Genomic DNA, 18,507 nt, shown 5'->3' on the forward strand with positions numbered 1-18,507 from the left:
AGGGTTGAATGAAGGACCAAGTTGGACCAACTCGATGCCCTGCAGGCATTTAAAAATAGCAGACATGGAAATTCACTGTAAGCCAGGGGGCCCAGAGAAACTCCGCCCTTTCTTGGGTAGAGGCAAGTCCAGTGTGCAGAGCCTCCAGAGGGGCCTAGAGTGTGAGCTGCCCACTGACCCTTGCAGGAATCTCCATTCCCCTAGGGCTCCTCTACACGTTGCTCATTCCTACTAGGGGCATTACCTCCTGGGTGCCTTACTGCTTCATGTATTTGTCAAGCAGAAGAGGACTCTAAGCCCTAGGGATGAAAAAGGCATAAGACATGGGGTGCCTGGGTGGCTCAGTCGGTTAAGCGTCTGCCTTCGGCTCAGGTCATGATCCCAGAGTCCTGGGATTGAGCCCTGCATTGGGCTCTCTGCGCAGTGGGGAGCCTGCTTCTCCCTCTCCCTCTGCCTGCTGCTCTGCCTGCTTGTGTGTTCTCTCTCTCTCTGTCAAATAAACAAAATCTTGAAAAAAAAAAAAGCCATAAGACAATGTCTTGAAGGCTGAAAAAATGCCACCCAGGAACCCTCACTAGAGCCACAGCTCATGCACATAGTAACTAACCAGGCAGAGTAATGAGTGCCAAGCATCATACGAGAAACACACATAGGGAGTATTATGAGGATTCCAAAGGACAAGAAATAAGACTCTTAAATCTAAATGTGTGCTTTAGTATTATGTTCCAGGAGCATTTTCCCTAAACCTCTCCCCCAAAGGTGCACTGAATATGGTTGCTTAACTGGGACCCACCAAACCTTTCATTGACCAGACTTTCTCAAAACCCCCACTAAAGTGTAAACACCAGAGGGCAGGGAACTTTGTCTGGTCTGCTCGCTAATGACGCCCAGCAACTGTAAGTGTGCCTGAGTGGGGTTTAATCACTGCTTGTGGGAGAAATGAAGGACGTGATTGCATCTAGTCAAGAAGACTACAGGTTACAAAGCACAGCCTTACGTATGTTCTCATTTAGTCTCCACAACAGCCCTGTGAGATGGGCTGTTACTCTTATCTTCATTTCATAGGAGAGGGAGTCAGCGTTCAACTACTGCCCAAAGTAACTAACCTAGTCGTTGACATTTGACTAGTTGGGATGCAGTCGCTGCTCATCCAGCCCCGACTCCATGCCTTCTCATCGCTCGCAAAGTGCTTGCCCTAGGAAGAGGACAGCTGGGGAGAAGGTGGCCTCGCTAACTTGTCCCTCTGACTCATTTCAGGTGGGTCTTTTCCGAAAATCGGGCGTGAAATCGCGAATCCATGCATTACGTCAGATGAACGAGAACTTCCCTGAGAATGTCAGCTACGAGGACCAATCTGCGTATGACGTGGCGGATATGGTAAAACAGTTCTTCCGGGACCTCCCGGAGCCCCTTTTCACCAACAAGCTCAGCGAGACCTTCCTCCACATCTATCAGTGTAAGTGCAAGGAATGCAGATCGTGTTCTCGCGGGCACCCCTCCGCTTAAAAAGCATTCTGTAGACTGAGGTCTAGTTACACAAGTAATACGTGAATCCATAAAGAAATGTACAAAAGTTACCATTCTCTGCTTCTTCCCAGAAGTAAACTTTGTTCACAGTTTGATATGGAAATCTCCAGGCCATTTGTTATGCGCTTGAAAATACCTTTTTGACATCAAAGTTTTCCTTCTCAATAGGGTTTTGTGTAAGATCTAAAACTAACTCTCAGTGTACTTTTAATAACTTTAAAATGAGAAGGGGACACAATAGAATTTATTTTGTATATAAATGTTTTTTAAAACTTTAATTTAAAAAAGAATAAGCATTGCCTTGGGATATAGGAAATTCAAAGCTAAATGTGTTAAGATGACCAGAAGTAAAACACAAATGTATTTTAAGACAGTGTATTTTAATTGGTGAAAAGTACACAAACCAAATCAAGTTTACGCTTAATTCAGCTGATTTATATTTTCACTTGGAATTTTTTAAGTGATGTTGAATTGGAAATTCTTGGCAAAGCCCCTATAATTAAAATAACCATTGACTAAAATAATTTCTGATTAAAAAGCATATCCTTCCAAAGGTAGCTACAAAGGGAGTATTAAAAATGAACACGTGACTCTTTTCTAGATGCAATAATGTTATGATTATAAATTATTTCAGTGGTCCAAGTCCTGATTCTTTAGAAAAAAATATTTGGCCTGTGGACTTTGAGTTTTCAGGAAAACATGCCTGAAACGGGGATCGACAACATGGACTTGATCCAATTTGAAGAAGATCCTTGCTGTAGGGAATTCTGTGCTGTATTTAAGGAGCCTACAATATTGCAAATCCAAAAAGGAGTATAATAAATACCACTTGTAAAAACAGGATAAAGTGATGACCCACTAAATAAATATTATTTTTTGTCAAAGTGAACAGGTTAAGTTAAATTAATGATATATGTCACGTGAGCCCAAACAGAGAGTTCAGGACTTTGTTGCCATAAGAGGTCGAGCTGCATTTTCCAGTTAAACCTCCCTCATGGTTTGGAACTCTCATATATGATTCTTTACATTTAATCAGTCCTCAGGTTAGGGTTGACACTACTCTAAGGTTAAAGCCAGATTGTTTCTAGCAGATAAATCTTTTGGCTCTTTCTGAGATTTCACCAACAAGAAACCAGATCAAAGCAGCGTTTATTTTAGCTGAGCAAACATTTACTGAGTTCCGCCTACGCACAGGGCAGTGCTGAGCCCTGCAGATGATATCGACGGGTAAGACTTACTCCCTGCTGTTACGGATCTTACAACTGAGGGAGATGAGTCATGTCTGTATATAACTGCTATACAGCAAGACTGGAGAAATTCCATAATAATGTTACAAAGAAAACCCAAGGAGGTGGAGATGAGAACTAGGACTTGGTGGGGAACTGGCAGCTGAAGGTGGAGAAACGGAAGGAACACGTGTTGAGTGATTCACATAGCATGAGCATGGTCCAGGAAGTTCCAGGGTATTCTTCTGGCTTGTGTGAATGGTAACTGTATGACACAGTACCAGTGATACTAAAAAGTTAGACCAGGGCCATCCCAAGGAAAGGCATGGAATGTCAAGGCAAAGAGTTTATACTTGATTCATTAAGCACAGAGGAACCCTTGGGTGGTGGTGTTGAGGGGGTTACCAGTTACAATGCTCTCAGCTGTAAAGAAAGAACCAGAAATCCAACAAATAGTTTAAACAATAAAGAAATTTTATAATCGCACATGACAAGAAATCTGGAATTAAGTAATTCCAGAGTCAGTTAATTTCACAGCTCGGTCATGCCAGGGCTGAAGTCAGCCTCTCTTGGTTATGCCCTTAAGGTCACAATACAATTACCACAACTTACAGTGATCATGCCTTCCCAAAATCACACTCAAAGGCAAGAAGAGAGCGGGAGGGCTTCTCCTGGGACATATGTCTGTCTTTATCAAGGACATAAATTTACAGAAGCTCCTAGCATTTATCTTGGTCTGATAGGCTGGAAATGGTCTATGTGTTCTCCTTAAATCAATCACTGGAAAGAGGACTGGGATTACCACTTTGGGTTTAGGCCAACATGGTTATGCCCTGGGTCTGAGGGAAGGGAAGGGCCCATCTTCCCTGAGCATATTACAGATTGCACAGGAGCAGAAAGTGTATTTTCTTATAGAAGAGAAGGAGGGAGTAGGCATTGAGTACGCAGACAAGTCTGTGTCTTCCACACGGGTAAATGTCCATCCATACTGCTCTCGTGACCCATGAATCTGGAAGTGGTGAACAAGAGATACTGGACTGTGCAAGAACAGAGGGTTAGTGAGTGAGCTTACACATTAACTAAGGTGCTGGATTATCTGCAGTGACTTCCAGCAGTGAGACTGGAAATTCAATGTTCCATGGGTAGACTCTGGAGTCAAAGAGGACTGTTCTTCCTCCCCTTCTCCAGAGCAGTTCTAATTTTAGCTGTGTTACTTCTTGGACTTTCATCAGATGATAATGACAATGGTTGAAACCCACCAGTCTCCAGGAGAGAGAAGGTTGGAGGGATCAGAGACTACTCTGTAGTCTTGAAGTTTGGTGATTGGGAGAATATCGAAAAGAAGAGGGGAAGGATTGCTGGTGTGAGGGCAGGAGAGGACAGGTGTTCAGAAGCAACTGGGTGTTGAGTTGGAGGTGCTGACAGCCATCTGCCTGGATGTCAGTATTAACACTTAGATATGCAGATCTAGAATAGTCTCCAGAGAGCTGAGTAAGAGGCAGGAACCACAGGAGTGTCAGGTATGACAAAGGTCCAGGAGGATAGGATCCAAAACGAATGCTAAATTTAGGGATTAATAATTGGCCTTCACAATCATTTTTAGTAGGAAATAATAGAAGATACTTTCTGATGGATAAAGGAATAAGTAAAGAGAAAGTTGAGACAACAGATAGCCATGACAGATGACTCTTAAAAATGTTGTTGTGGAAGAGAAGGTTGGCCATCTAAAGTTAAACAATGTACACGCTAGCCATCTTAGCTAAAGCAGCAAATTTAAAAGCAGTTCAATGGCTCAGCTGAATTTCTAACACTTCAGTGACAAGCTTGAAATCGTTAGTAGTATCTCCTGTTTCAGCACAAGCAAGAAAAAAGAACAAGGTTCTGCTGTAATTTGAACAAAATGGCTCTTTCTACTAAACCCAGGTCTATTTTGTGCCACACACTGAACGCGGTGGGAGTAGAAATGGGTCCTAGAACATTGAATGTAGTCAGGCTTTTCCAGAAATCTGGATTTGCTGGCTGACTGGGGCCAAGAGTGTGCCCAGCCCTGGGATGTACAGCGGTGGGGAGGGGCAGGACCCGGGCGGAAGGTCACGCTGCAGCCCCTCTGGAAGCAGCAGGCTCCAAGTGTCTTTATCATGTATCCCTACGAGTAGGAAATACCCGAGCAGGTATACTTCTTTCTTTCTCATAATAGAAATATACTGTGATATACCGTGAATGTTATAAAACATAATCAGTATTTTTGAAGCATGAGAGGAAACATAAACACCATTGGAAGGCCTGATATTTTCTTCTCACAAGTCAGGCACATTCCCCCACCTCTTCAGCCTACCAGAGAGACCTGCTCTAGAACATGGTATTTTAAGAAAGACAGTGTCACCAAAATGAGCTCCGGACAGTGTCTTTTGGAGTGAGAGGAATAAGGGCAGTGAGTCAGACCTAAAAGATCAGTAATAAACCCAGCCAGGGGGCAGCAAAATGCAGTGCCTAGCACCCACCTGCCGTGATCTTCCCTATCAGTTCACAGCATTTGGGGCCGGTGCCCTTCCTTCTAAGTCGGCATGACCAGCACCCACCACCACCACCCAACAAGGACAACCCTGAAGGGGAATGGCCTGACAGGGCCAGAGTCTCTCCATAACCTTAGCAAGCCTGGTTCCTCTTCCCCAGGTACAACCTCAATTTCCATTCTCCCCAAGATTATGAAGTGCATGCCACCGGGTCACCACGTGAAGCCAAGAGCACACCTCCTCCGCACCGAGCCCTGGGTGACTTGTAGGAAAAAGAAAGATGTGTCCGGCTGACGCTCAAGGAGCTGACCCACTAGGAGTCATTCCAGAGGGCCACCCGGCTGGACCCCACCACTCATGGTTAATTGTGCCAAACCGGCATCAAGGTCTGGCTGCTCCACTAGGGGTGGGGAAAGGCGAGGCTGCCGTCCCCGAACACAGTGGTGTCCAAACACGCCCCCCAGAGCCGTGGGCATCCTGAGAGTCGCTTCCCAAGCTGTCTGGTGGGAGGGTGGGCGTTAGGGACAGTGACAGGCTGACAGTGCCCCAGCCTGTCGCCAATTTCAGCCAGAGCAGAAAACCAGTTTGAAAACAGCGGAGCAGGGGGATTGCTCAGGGACTGTGAAAGGCCAGGACGGGGGTGTTCCTTGCCAAATAGCATCTCGTGGTGAAGGCGGGGGGTTCGGAGTTGGATGGCTGGGGTTCCAGTCCCAGCTCTGCCTCTCACCAGCCGTGGGTCCTGAGCAATGACTGACTTCTTTGTGCCATTAGTGGCTGTCGCCATGGTTGTGGACGATGGTCATGTCTCTTAGTGTGTCTTCACACCGGGAAGGTGGAGCTCACTCACTGCCTCCCGGCTGGCTCTTCCTGCGGCTGTCCCTCTAATGACCTGGCACCCACTTTTCCATAGATGTCCCCAAGGAGCAGCGGCTGCAGGCGGTGCAGGCAGCCATCCTGCTGCTGGCCGACGAGAGCAGGGAGGTCTTGCAGACGCTGCTATGCTTTCTCAACGACGTGGTCAACCTGGTAGAAGAGAACCAGATGACATCCATGAATCTGGCTGTGTGCCTGGCCCCCTCCCTCTTCCATCTTAATTTACTGAAGAAGGAAAGCTCCCCCAGGTGGGTTTTTCTCATCAACAGCCATGATCCTAAACCAGGTATTTCCCATAGTTGATTAAACAAAACGAAACAAAACGTCTTGTGTTGTATTTCAACTTAAGGATTTGTCAGCATTTGTTTATAATCAGAAAATGTTTCGAGGTGACCGAATTCACGTGCTAGGTATGAATCCAAGTAGTCTCGAAGGATGTCCATTGCGATCCAGAAAGCCCAGGGAGTTGTGTTGTGGTGTGTGTGTAGTGTGGAGGGGAAGGAGGAAAAAGTACAAGAAGCCCTGTCTACACCCTTTAGTGACAAAGACGGGACTCACGGCTCTTGCTCCACAGCTGCAGTGATGTGGTTTCAAACTCGGGGGAAAGTAGGTGAATTTCTCCCGCAGCAGTCGTTCTGGCCCTTGTGTCTTTCCAAGCTTTTTCATCATGAACTGTCAGACTGGTAACCTGACTCAGAGTAGCTAGGCCGTGTGGTCAGAGTTTTGATTTGGAAATGAGAAAGTCTGGGATCTGGATCAGCATCCAGGCGTGAAGCGAAAACCAAAGGGATGGGCTCTGTGTTGCCAGAAGCTCTCGAGTCTGGGATCTGCTGACAACTCTGCCCTTCAATTACAGAGTCATACAGAAGAAATACGCCACCGGGAAGCCGGATCAAAAGGACCTCAGTGAGAACCTGGCGGCCGCGCAGGGGCTTGCCCACATGATCACAGAATGCGACAGACTGTTTGAGGTGAGCGGAAGGTTCCAGCGGCCTCCCCCTAGCTCTTGGAGCTAGATAAGAACGGTGGCTGCGTTTGCGGCTCACAGGTGTCTGTTCCTGATTCTATAACGACAACAGTACAGTCTGTCACTCGGGTCTTTGCCTCCAAGAAATGTGAGGAGCTGACTGAACAATTGAGGCTCTGCCGGTTAGACACCCGGGTTACCGTGATGATGGTTTTCAAGAATACGGTCACATTACCTTCCGTTGCCGGGGTCAAGGCCGCCAGCCAACCCTGTTGCATTTGTCCACTCGGACTGGATGAGTTTCAACATCTGCGTGTGCGCGATATTGAGCAAACCCTGTCAACTAAGACTCCATGACGCTTCTGCGTTTAGCCGCAGATGTGTTCGAGAAGTAACTCAAGCAGACTTCTGGCATACTTTTTGGGGTAAAATTGGCATTTGTAAATGCGGAAAGTGTGCTAAGAAGGTAAAGCGATTTCTAAGTCATATTTGATGTTTCCCTCAAGTCTGTGTGCTTTAAGTTTCCTGAGCCCACATTTTGTCAAAGTGGATAAAAATACGTTGAAGGTAAAATAAAAGGAAAACGGAAAGACTGAAAGGGAAGTCACTCGATGTTTTGAATAATAACCGTAGTCTCAGAACCGTGTTTGTTCTTCCTGACTTTAGGAAACCCCCCCACCCCAGCCTTGCCGCTGATCTTGGGAAAACATCCCTTGCCCCACGGCACTAGGCCTATTGCCCATACTGTGGTTTTTGACGAAATTGCTTTGCTTTCTCTCACCAGGAGTCTCAGCATTTCTTTAGCTCAGTATGTTGCTCTTTTGTGCGTCTGTTGGTTCAGGTCCCGCACGAGTTGGTAGCCCAGTCCCACAACTCATACGTGGAGGCCGAGATCCATGCCCCAACTCTCGAAGACCTGGGGACCCCGCTGGAGGAGAGGGGGGCAACTTTCCATACGTACCTGGAACACCTTGTGCAGGGCCTCCAGAAAGAAGCCAAGGAGAAGTTCAAAGGCTGGGTCACATGCTCCAGTACAGACAATACAGATCTTGCTTTCAAAAAGGTAATCTCAGGGGTTGGAAAAAATTACCCCCAAAGAGCCAAGAGGAATCCCCTGCGTAGCAAGCAGGGATTTGTTTTCCTTTAAAAATGCCCACTCCAGGGGCGCCTGGGTGGCTCAGTCAGTTAAGTGTCTGACTTTTGATTTGGGCTCGGGTCATGAGGTCAGGATCATGAGATCGAGCCCCACGTTGGGCTCTGTACTGGGTGTGGAGCCTGCTTAAGATTCTCTCTCTTCCTCTCCCTCTCCCTCCACTCCCCTCCCCACCAACCTCTAAAGATATATAAATAAATTAAATAAATAAATAAAAATGGCCACCCTGTCCATGGGGCTTGGCACGCACATGAACAGGTCCCAGATCCACTCGAGAGACTGCCGAGCAGTCCCTGTTGCACATAATCTGAGTATAGACTGTGAAGCTAGGCTGCTGGATGCCCGACTTATCCCTGTCCCTTGGCTGTGTGACGTTGGGCAAGTCGCATGCCTCTCTGGGCCTGTTTTCTCATTTGTATAATGAACATCATCCTACCAGGTCAGAGGAAGGCTATTTACAAGTCAACTGGGTGAGAATCTTTCCTGGCACGCAGTACATACTGTATGGGTTGGTGGTTACTATTTGTCTTATCATTATTATTTTTCTTCTAAGCCTAAAGATGAACATCTTAAAATTTTAAACCTGAGGTGTGCAGAATCACTCTTCTAAATTACATCCTCAGGGATAGTTTCTGAAGGTCCCGTGAAGAATGCTGGGTGTGGGTTGGGACTAGTTGACCTCTTCAGCCTTCGATGGTGTCTTTCCTAAGGTGGGAGACGGGCACCCGCTGAAGCTGTGGAAGGCCTCTGTGGAGGTGGAAGCGCCCCCCTCGGTGGTTTTGAACCGTGTGCTGAGAGAGCGCCACCTGTGGGATGAGGATTTTGTGCAGTGGAAGGTTGTGGAAACCCTGGACAAGCAAACAGAAATCTATCAGTACGTGTTGAACAGCATGGCCCCCCACCCTTCCCGAGACTTCGTGGTTCTCAGGTAAGCCTGACTCTAGGGTTTAAGGTATTTTTTTCCCAAAAGCAGATGAAGAGCTGCATATTTAAGCATTTCACGGAGTTCTACCACCGAAGTTCAGCCTCCACTGGGAACACTAAGACGGCGCACATTTCCCTCCGTGAAACCTTCGCTGTATTGATGCCCGACTTCCTGCTTCCTTCACCCAATTTACGGCTCTGCTGGGCTTTCTTATGGCCCCTTTCACTACGGAGGATACGGTTTATTAGGCTGTAAATATTGTTCATTTCCCCGGAACAGAGTCCCAAGCATAGCTGCTGTTTGTCCAGTTGCGCTTTCTGCCAAGTTATGCAAATCGAATCTGACTTGTCTCCTGATTTTGCCTTCCTCCCTGGGGAAGGCAAGTCTTGGGTTTGTGTAACTCTCAAGATGGAAATGTGCGTAACTTCAAAACCCATCTGTATAACTTTGAATTTTCACAACTCATTGCCGCGTAGGGAAAGCCGGGCACAACCCTGAAGGTCCCACTATGCAGAGACGGGCGGAAGTCCAGTAAGATTTCAGGGCCTGAGAAGGCCTGCGAGTGTTGTGTCTACTGGTGAAGCATTGCTTCTGATCGGTTTATGGGCTGACTTCTGGCCCCTGCCCTCTGAGTTTGGAAGGGGGTGCTCAGCCCGTGAGAGGTATGCACGGTACAGCTGTGCGCATGAGCCGATGAGTCAGCGTTGAATCCAAAAGTACACGGACTGAAGACACTAAGAAAGCAAATAACACATAATTAAATCAATGTAGTCTTTTTTATTGATAACTGATGGCAAATACTGCCTCTTCCCATAGGTTAGTAGTGTCAAGGGAATCACTAGTGAAATTCCCAAATGTGTATTTCAAATAGTTTCTATATGAAAATCGTCTGGATGGCAAACTCCAGGTTACTTTTCACATGGGCCTTTGGAGTTGGTCCTTGGGACCCTGAATTTTAAGAGTCATTTTTCCCTAAATATATGTGTTTGTCTTAGCAACTTTGGGATCCTGGTGGAGAACGTGGTCAGTCTTAAGGGTGGCTTGTTACCACAGTTATGGGGACATTCATCACCTCGTGGAATTTAAACTTCACGTCTTCACTCTTGTAAGCAGCAAATCAAATAGTTGCTGTGGGATGGCAGCCATGGGGATGGAGCCATGTCATAGCGTGCCTCTTCCCTCCCCCTAGAGCGGCTGAGGGCCAGAGTCCACGCATGGAACCTCCCTCCTTCATCCACCCGGCAGTCTCACTAGCCTATTTCTTAGTACAGGGCAGCATTCCAGCCCCAAGGGGAGGCTGTGGGGATACTGCAGTGAATACAACAGACCGCAGTCCTGCTCTCTCTCGGGATTTACGTTTTATCAGGGAGGGAGGGTCAATAAATAATAAGTAAGGGGATAATGGTACTCATCCTGGGGCCGGTGGGGGGAGGATAAGTAAGACAGGGGGATGGTAAGGGGTTGAATGTTAAATACAGTGGTTAGGGCAGACTCTCACAGCATTGATAGTTGACCCACAACTTGAAAAAGAAAGTGGGTGGGTCATGAGGCTCTGACGCAGAGGAACTCAACACTCGAGAAAATTAAGCATGCACTGGACTCGGTTCCTGCAACAGGGATGCCTGGGTGATGATACCAGGAGGTAGAAAGTGACAAGAACGGTGGGGAAGTCCCAGAGCTGAGACGCTTCCTGTCTTCCGAGTGCCACCCATCTAGACGAGCATTCCCTTCAGGATTGCCCCGTGTACTTCTCACGTTATCTCCTTCTCTAAATCCTCATGAGCTTCCGGTGATAGTTACCGAAGCTCTTTCCATTTCATCCCCACGAGTCTGTACAACTCCCCGTCTTTATTGCTAATCACGTCATCTTGCGTGAGGAGAATGGTCGTGCCCAGGGAGAAGCTGCTAGGCGTGTGTGTAGGGCTTGGCTCTTCCCACGTTCGAGGCGCACGTATAATAGTTTCTCTTTCTGGTGTGGTAGGACAGGACGGACGAAGTTACGGATGACATGGCCAAGCCCGGGATAGGGTTTGTGAGGTAAATAACTGGGATTATGATAATGAAGCCTATGTCCCTGAGAGAAATGGTTGTTACACAGCTGCTCTCATGGTTCCTGACTTCCATCTACAACATTTTCCCAAGTGGTAGCCCTGTCTCTGCTCGCACAGCTCCTGTAACAGGGAACTCACTACTCTTCATACCACCTGTTCCGTTTTTGGAGAGTGCACTTTGTGAGTCAGGTCTTCTCTCTCCTGAGCGGACACATGCCGTCACATCTCTGCCTGCTGGGTCACATCAGCTGTGTTTTTCTCATTCCACTTGGGAGCCACTCAGGTATTTGAAAACAGCTAGCAGTCCACATGTGTCTAGTCTACTTCAGGCTAAGCACCACCGGCTCATTTTTTTCCTTTAGGACTGAGTTGAGCATCGCCTCCTCCAGGAAGCCTTCTCCTGGCTGCCACCCCTTCCCTTCCACAGGATTGCAGAGCACCGTGTGGAGAGCCACAGCACCGCACTTCCCCTGGTGTTGTGGAAGTCTCTTTGTATGCCCGTTTCTCTACCTTGGCTGTGTATCTCTGTGTCCATGGTGACTTCTCGTGTGCCCAGTAGAAGTTTGCTGAATGAATGGACTGAGCAAGTCCTAAGTGTAAAACTGTAAGACGCACCCTTCAGGAATGGCCAGGAACCTCTGCAGCCTCGGTTTGGGGGTTCCAAAGGCAGATTGGAAAGCTGCAAGACCATCGCTGGCCTCTGGGTCAGGGGGCTGAGAGCCTTGCTTTGAACTGCACTGTGAAAGTTTTACACACCCTTATGGAAGCCATTAGTTTAAGTAAGTAGGACGGGGATTTGAGCAGGAAAATATAGGTAAAACCCTCAGTGCCGTGTCCAGGTTTTTCTTTCTCTCGTAGCCCTAGTTTAGATGTGCCGGTTGTTTTGCTACAGGACCTGGAGGACCGATTTGCCCAAAGGCATGTGTACCCTGGTGTCCCTCTCTGTGGAGCACGAGGAAGCCCAGCTCATGGGCGGCGTGCGGGCTGTGGTGATGGATTCTCAGTACTTGATAGAACCATGCGGCTCCGGCAAATCGAGACTGACCCACATCTGCAGGGTAGACCTGAAGTAAGTGCGCACGTCCCCGGACAGCAGGCACGCTCGGGAGCCTCAGTTCGAGTGGCGGAGTCGCCAGGGCCCTGTTTGTTGTCCTGACTTCTTATTTCACTGTGCTTTGTTTTTTCAGTGCCACTAGCATGCTTTCCTGGCTGATTACGGATGCCTCCCCCTCTCTGCTTTCCTTTCCTCCTCTTTCCTAAAACTCTGACATTCTCCTGCACCCTCGGCTCTTCTTTCTTTTCAGCGCTGTTCCCACTTACGATGTGTACTTCTCACGCAGAGCAAACACACTCGTGCTGGCTTCTCAGCCACCGCGAGTCCCCTTCTCTTGCGCTGCTGTCAGGCCTGCTGTCCCTGTGCTGTGCCCTCCTGTCGCCCTGCTTGGAGAAGAAGCTGACTGAAATCCCACCCCGTCAGGGCAGTCATGTCGCGGGTGCACAGACACTGAGATTCCTCAGTGAATTCCAGGATTCAGTCTGAATCTTAGCACTGAAAAGACAGACTGAATACTTGGCCAGAAAGGCATTTTCCAGGCACCTGATGACAGAATGAGGTTCTCGGGCCTCGAGGGGTCAGCCCCGAATTGTAGGCAAGCGTGCTCATGAGCAGGGCACAGGACAGCCCTGCCTACCATGATAAAGTGCTGAGATTTGGAAAAAGCCTTTCCCACTTCCTTTCTGATTTTTGTCCCCACAGAGGTCACTCCCCAGAGTGGTACAATAAAGCCTTCGGACATCTGTGTGCAGCGGAAGTGGCCAGGATTAGAAACTCTTTTCAGCCCCTCATTGCTGAGGGTCCAGAAACTAAAATCTGAGTTTTCCCCAGTGTGACATCAAACTCAGGGAAGAGGAAGTGAACGGAAACACTTGTGGGAGAGAGTGTGCTCGTGAGAAAGCAAGAGAGAGAGAGAGAGAGACTGAGTGACATGGTTAATGCTTAAAAATGAAAACACTGAGATGTCGGAATGTGGAAGATGCAAGAATTTCTGAGAACTTTCCTAGCCTTCCTGGAGATGGCTACATCCCTACTAATATAATATTTTTTAAAAATCAGAACATTTATCTATGTTACTTAAAATTAAATGGATTATTCCTTGTGCATTGCCTAATTTGCTATTTAAAGGCTTCTAAGAAGCATATTCTTAACTGTAAATAAATGTATGTATAGCATATGTACATACGTGTGTATATTTCTATCTTTACTGTATATATGTGCAATACCAATTTTATATATAATTGCGTCTTTTGAAAAGGAACGCGTCTGACTCAGTGAGTCCCTTCCTCACTCGCGTGGTTCTTTCCAAGTTGCTCTGGGCCCATCCCCCCACTGTCCTGTAAGCGCAGCTGAACGTGTCGCTGACTCCAAGGTGTGAAAAATCTGTCGTCTGTCAGTCTCCCCTGATGTTTAACCAAAGATTAGCTAACCAAAGGAAAACAACATCCAAAGGTTCTTAGGTGTTGAGGGTTGGTTTGTCTTATTCAAAAACGGGAGCGTGGGGTGTTGGATAAAGCCAGGAAAAGAATACTTACTCCTCTTAAAAGCACAGAAGTGGGGAAGAAGTTGTGACCAAAGGTAAGGCTGGGTTACCAGTTGCCAGTGGACCCCGCCAGGTGCAGTTTCAGGTGGACGTCAGATGCCCACAGGCCGCTGGAGTCAGCGCAAGCGACTGAAAGAAACTTTATTTCCCTGCTGCTTAGAGCCAAATATCGTAGCCTTTGCGTATTCACAGCCAAAGGGAGCCTCTGTGTTTCCTCAAGTTTTCATAGATACATTTCATCCTGTTCTTAAATGTCATTCTGTATGACCAGTGGCCTGTTTGGTCATAGTTAATTGGCATTTTCTTACCAATACGTTGCACTGAATTTAACTCTGGACACCAGGCAAGGGGAGGCGATGGTCATTCGAGAGTCCTGGACCATCACAGTTTCAGGGAATTCTTACTTTGCTTCGTACGATGCTCTTAAGATATAATTCATTCAAGTTTTGCAATTCGAAAGACAGGGTTTTAAACTAACAGTAAGACCAAAACTAGGCTCTGCTATTAGTCTTAGAAAATGTAAACAGGTTTCTTAATTTCGTATTTCGTCATTAGCCAGCCAAGCTTACCCAGGTGTTTGACCCAACCTTATTTATTGTTGTATACACTAAGCTGATTGACTCTCCTTAACCAATTGCTGATAGATTTAAGTTATGGGGTTTTTTAAATTGTAATTCAACAACCGTAGAAAGGAAGATAAGTTATTATGTTTGGTTTCAGGGAGAGATTTTCTTTGGTAATCCATGAGAGATTGGTATCATAATTTAGCAACTGGTGTGGGAGGAAAAAAAGAAACTTAAATGAGTGTGTTCCCCTTTTCTGTATTGTATGCATTTATGCTATTATGTAATGTTTTTTCCTATCAGCAATGTGCAATTTTTTTATTGAGAGAAATAAAAAATGCTATCTATGAGTTCTGTATGGTGCAAGGGAAATCATACTATTTGAATTATGACCCAGGAATTTTTCGCTTCCTTGCCTACGCAAGAAGGTGCTGGCAAACTCCTAATTTTCAATTTGGGCGGTGCTCTGTGAGCTCACTTCCGCCGTGCATCTTAAATTTCACCGCATAGGCTGGATTACTGTCCTCATGCAAAGACAAGATTAATGAAGTTTAGTCCAGTTCAACACCCATCCAGGGATGGAACCCGAGGTGTTTGGAAAACATGATAGACACGCAAGGATGAATCATATTAAATCACCAAGTTTAGCGCGCACACGAATCACCTGGAGATCTTGTTCAAACGCAGACTCTGATTCAGGCGGTCTGGAGTAGGGGTCTGCATTTCTAACAAGTCTCGGGGATGCTCGTGCTGCTGGCCCAGAGACCACACGCTCTGGGAAGCAAAAGGATGCTAAAAACAAGTATGATTGTATTTCTGACTCCTCCTCTCTTCAAGTTATCTGACTGACTTTGCTATTTTTACGCACGTACTAATCCCGTCACTGCTGCATAACAGAGTGTGTCTAAAAAAAAAAAGGAAACGGAGGGAAAAGCTGCATCGAGCTTGTTTGTCAAATACCACAGTGTTTTATTCATTGTTATCTTGCCAATGGAAATAAAATATGATATTGCATTTAAATATTATATTTATACCTCATGTATATTTTTACCTCAATTGTTGGTATCAATCATCAATTGTAAATAAATAATTGCCAAGGCAAATAAATTTATATACATTAAATATTTCCTATTTTCTATAAAATATATGTTGATTTTCATGCTTCCTCCTGTAAGTGGAAAACCCATATTCAGTATCTCTCCCAAGTACAAGGATGTTGTTACCAACACTCACTGGCAGTCGGGGTGCCTTGATTTCTGTCTAAGGCATCAAAGTGATGGAAGGGCTTAATTTTTACATCTCATTGTTCTTAAGTCTGGAAGTTATAAAAACACATTTATGGTATTTTTATCAAAGATTCAGTAAACTCTAGCTACATTTCATTTTCCCTGAGTAGACAAATTGAGGTGTGATGTGACTTCTGGCTGCACCGCTAGACCGCGAAGAGTAGCCACCTCTGACTCTAAGCCTCCTGCCCTCCTTCTATTTGTTCTCTGCGTTTAAGTAAGAGGAGCAAACCAAGTCAGCGGGAGCAGCCTAGCATTCTCAGCTACAGGCTGCAGAAGCTACAGCAGCCCAAAAGACCATACGCCCCGTAAAAATGTTCCAAATTCCGCTCCCTGCATGTCTCCCTCATGCCTTCCCCCTGTACTTGAAAGGTGTGCCTTTCAGAGGCAACGGAGGAATTTCAGTTGCCCTCTTTCCTCTCCCATGTGAACGAAGAGAACATGGTGGTCATTCTAGCAGCCGCTGGTTACAGATGTCCTGAGACCCTAGACCATATGAATTCAAACTTGATTGCAAGCATACTTTACATTCTTAGGTATGACATTGTTCTACTTCCGTCTTTTGATATTTGGCTGCAGAAAAACTGGTTGGTTATATGTCTTCTTCTCGGGAAGATAACGCAGAAGAATAAAATAGACCCCAGCGACACCCACACTGACACAGAAACAAAATCAGTGGGGGCTGACTGCACAAGGGATTAAGAAATAAACACGTGAAGATACAGCATTGTAACATTGAAAAGCCACAATGTTTGATAACTGACAACATGCGATGTCGGACTTGCCTTAGGCAGACTACATCCTTCGTAGATTGAATGTTGACTTCCATTCTAGCAATCCCACCCAGCAGGCCACCCAGATGCCTCTCAACCCACATCCTCCTTGTGCACAGACAAGGCTCAAAATCCCCAGTCATGCTGTTCCTTTGAAGCAAAACTTCCTGCATCATTTGTTCACGCAGAGCGTGTTCACTGAACACGGCACAGGGGTGGGACACTGGGCAGACAGAAGGGTGGATACAAAGAAGACAGAACTAGAAGCAGCAGTCCCTTCTTGTCACCAGTTAGCAAATACTGAGCGACTGCTCCCAGCAGAAATATACGGCTAGGTTCCTATGAGCCTCTACTCACAACATTTTTGTCAACCAATCAGCATATAACCTTGTTCTATGTCCATTCCTGTTTAAACACGCCTTACTTAATGTAAGTTTCTTACAACTATTTATCCACAGTATTTCTTTATAGTAAAACAATAGTCAAGAAAGGCTTAGTATTTTCTGGACCCTGAGTAATGTGACAATAAATTTCTTTGGCTTTCAGCCTCACCACAATGCTTTTTTTTATGTGCCATCATCTCATGAATTCACAAATTTAGCAGCTTTCCATCTTTTCCACAGCTTCTCATCATGCATCACCTGCATTACTTTCCAGGGTAGCCTCACTTGCAGATCATGCATTTCCCTTCCTTTTTCTAGATGTACCATACTGTTGATCCATTAACATTGAACTCACAGCCAACAACACTAAAACTCTTGGCTAAGCAAAGCTTATCTAACACACTTATTTCCTCTGTAAGGCATATTCCAAAGAACACCAGAGAGCACTCAGCACTGTACCTGGGGGCCACTTTAAACAGCAAAATCACTGACAAAAAGCACAAAAATGGGGAAGGGGGAATGTGGTACTAAATACACCATGAAAAGGATATATTTTTTACGGTATGAGGGCTGAAACAGGAAGGCAGAGGTCACATGTGCTTGATCTCAGCTGGGAATGCATGAACATCACTGACTCGTCCAGTTTTGTGCCATTCTGCACATATCTAGGAATGACTAGGAAAGAACAGTGAGTATTGACTTGGGGATTACAAAGAAGTTTTCAAAAGTCGGCAAATTTGCAAATACAGAATCTGCAAGTAATGAGGATGAATGTATATATATATATATATATATATATATATATATATATATATATATACACATATATATATTATATACAGTACCCAGTAGTAAGTTACTGTGGAGTCTATGAAGCCCAGAGGTGGTGACCCCCAGGGACTTGGGAAGAGTGACCAGCACAGGGAAAACTTACGAAGTGAAGGGAAAGGATGGGCTTGGGCATCAGATGGAGGTTGGGCGTGGCTAAAGCTGAGTATCAGAGGATACAGAGGACGGCAGTGAGTAGGGCAGGAGATAAAGCTGGATGGTCACAGACCAGGAGTTTTAAAGCTGCAGCAAGGATTTGGGACTTTATTGAGCCAAAAAGCAGAGAAATGAATTCATATTTGTTTTGATGGCAGAGACTTAAAATGGGCTAAAAGAGAATGGGCATATCCCCATATGCAGGAGCAAGGGTATGAAGACACCCCCATCTTTGCTTTTTTCCCTCTCCCTTTTGTTTCCACATAGGTAGAAATAAATAAAGTGATTGATAGCACTGGTCTTCCTGAGCTGATACTAATCCATGATAACTTGCCTTTCCTTTCGTTCTAGAATGTGTTGCTTTCCCCTATTTCCTATTACATGTGCGGTATTTATGTAAATTTAGTATTCATCTGACAACCTCAGAAAAGACACTTTCAAACCAAAATGCCAAGACTCCAGATCAGTCTAGGTGCTATATGATCTGAAGATGCCAAGAGCTGGTGGGATGAGCTTACTGGTGGGATCTCCAAGGACAAACTCCAAATCAGCAGGAAAAGCTGGCCTGGCAGCCTGACTTCTGCCTCTCTCATTACAATGCCCATTGCTTGTCCCAGGGGGTAAGCTGGTTCTGGTGATGAGAGATCTCTGACTCTGGACTCCCTGCTCACTGAGAGAAGACATCT

General features: G+C 46.0%; 1 protein-coding gene across 10 annotated transcripts in view; it reads left to right on the top strand.

Moving 5' to 3' along the window:
- STARD13 (StAR related lipid transfer domain containing 13) overlaps nt 1–15,506 on the top strand; it is a 513,073-nt gene extending 497,567 nt beyond the window's left edge. For all 10 annotated transcript variants that reach the window (XM_087865194.1, XM_087865196.1, XM_087865195.1 and 7 more), the window contains 7 exons: nt 1,258–1,456; nt 6,177–6,387; nt 6,996–7,110; nt 7,948–8,169; nt 8,970–9,187; nt 12,128–12,304; nt 12,992–15,506. In XM_087865194.1, the coding sequence (XP_087721320.1) occupies nt 1,258–1,456; nt 6,177–6,387; nt 6,996–7,110; nt 7,948–8,169; nt 8,970–9,187; nt 12,128–12,304; nt 12,992–13,109 (1,260 nt within the window). In that variant the 3' untranslated portion in view covers nt 13,110–15,506. The remainder of the gene's footprint in view (nt 1–1,257; nt 1,457–6,176; nt 6,388–6,995; nt 7,111–7,947; nt 8,170–8,969; nt 9,188–12,127; nt 12,305–12,991) is intronic.
- Nucleotides 15,507–18,507: the final 3,001 nt, after the last annotated feature.

This window comes from Ursus americanus, chromosome 10 (assembly GCF_024610735.1).
Source record: "Ursus americanus isolate L20-20 chromosome 10, mUrsAme1.1.p, whole genome shotgun sequence".
NCBI lineage: Eukaryota > Metazoa > Chordata > Mammalia > Carnivora > Ursidae > Ursus > Ursus americanus.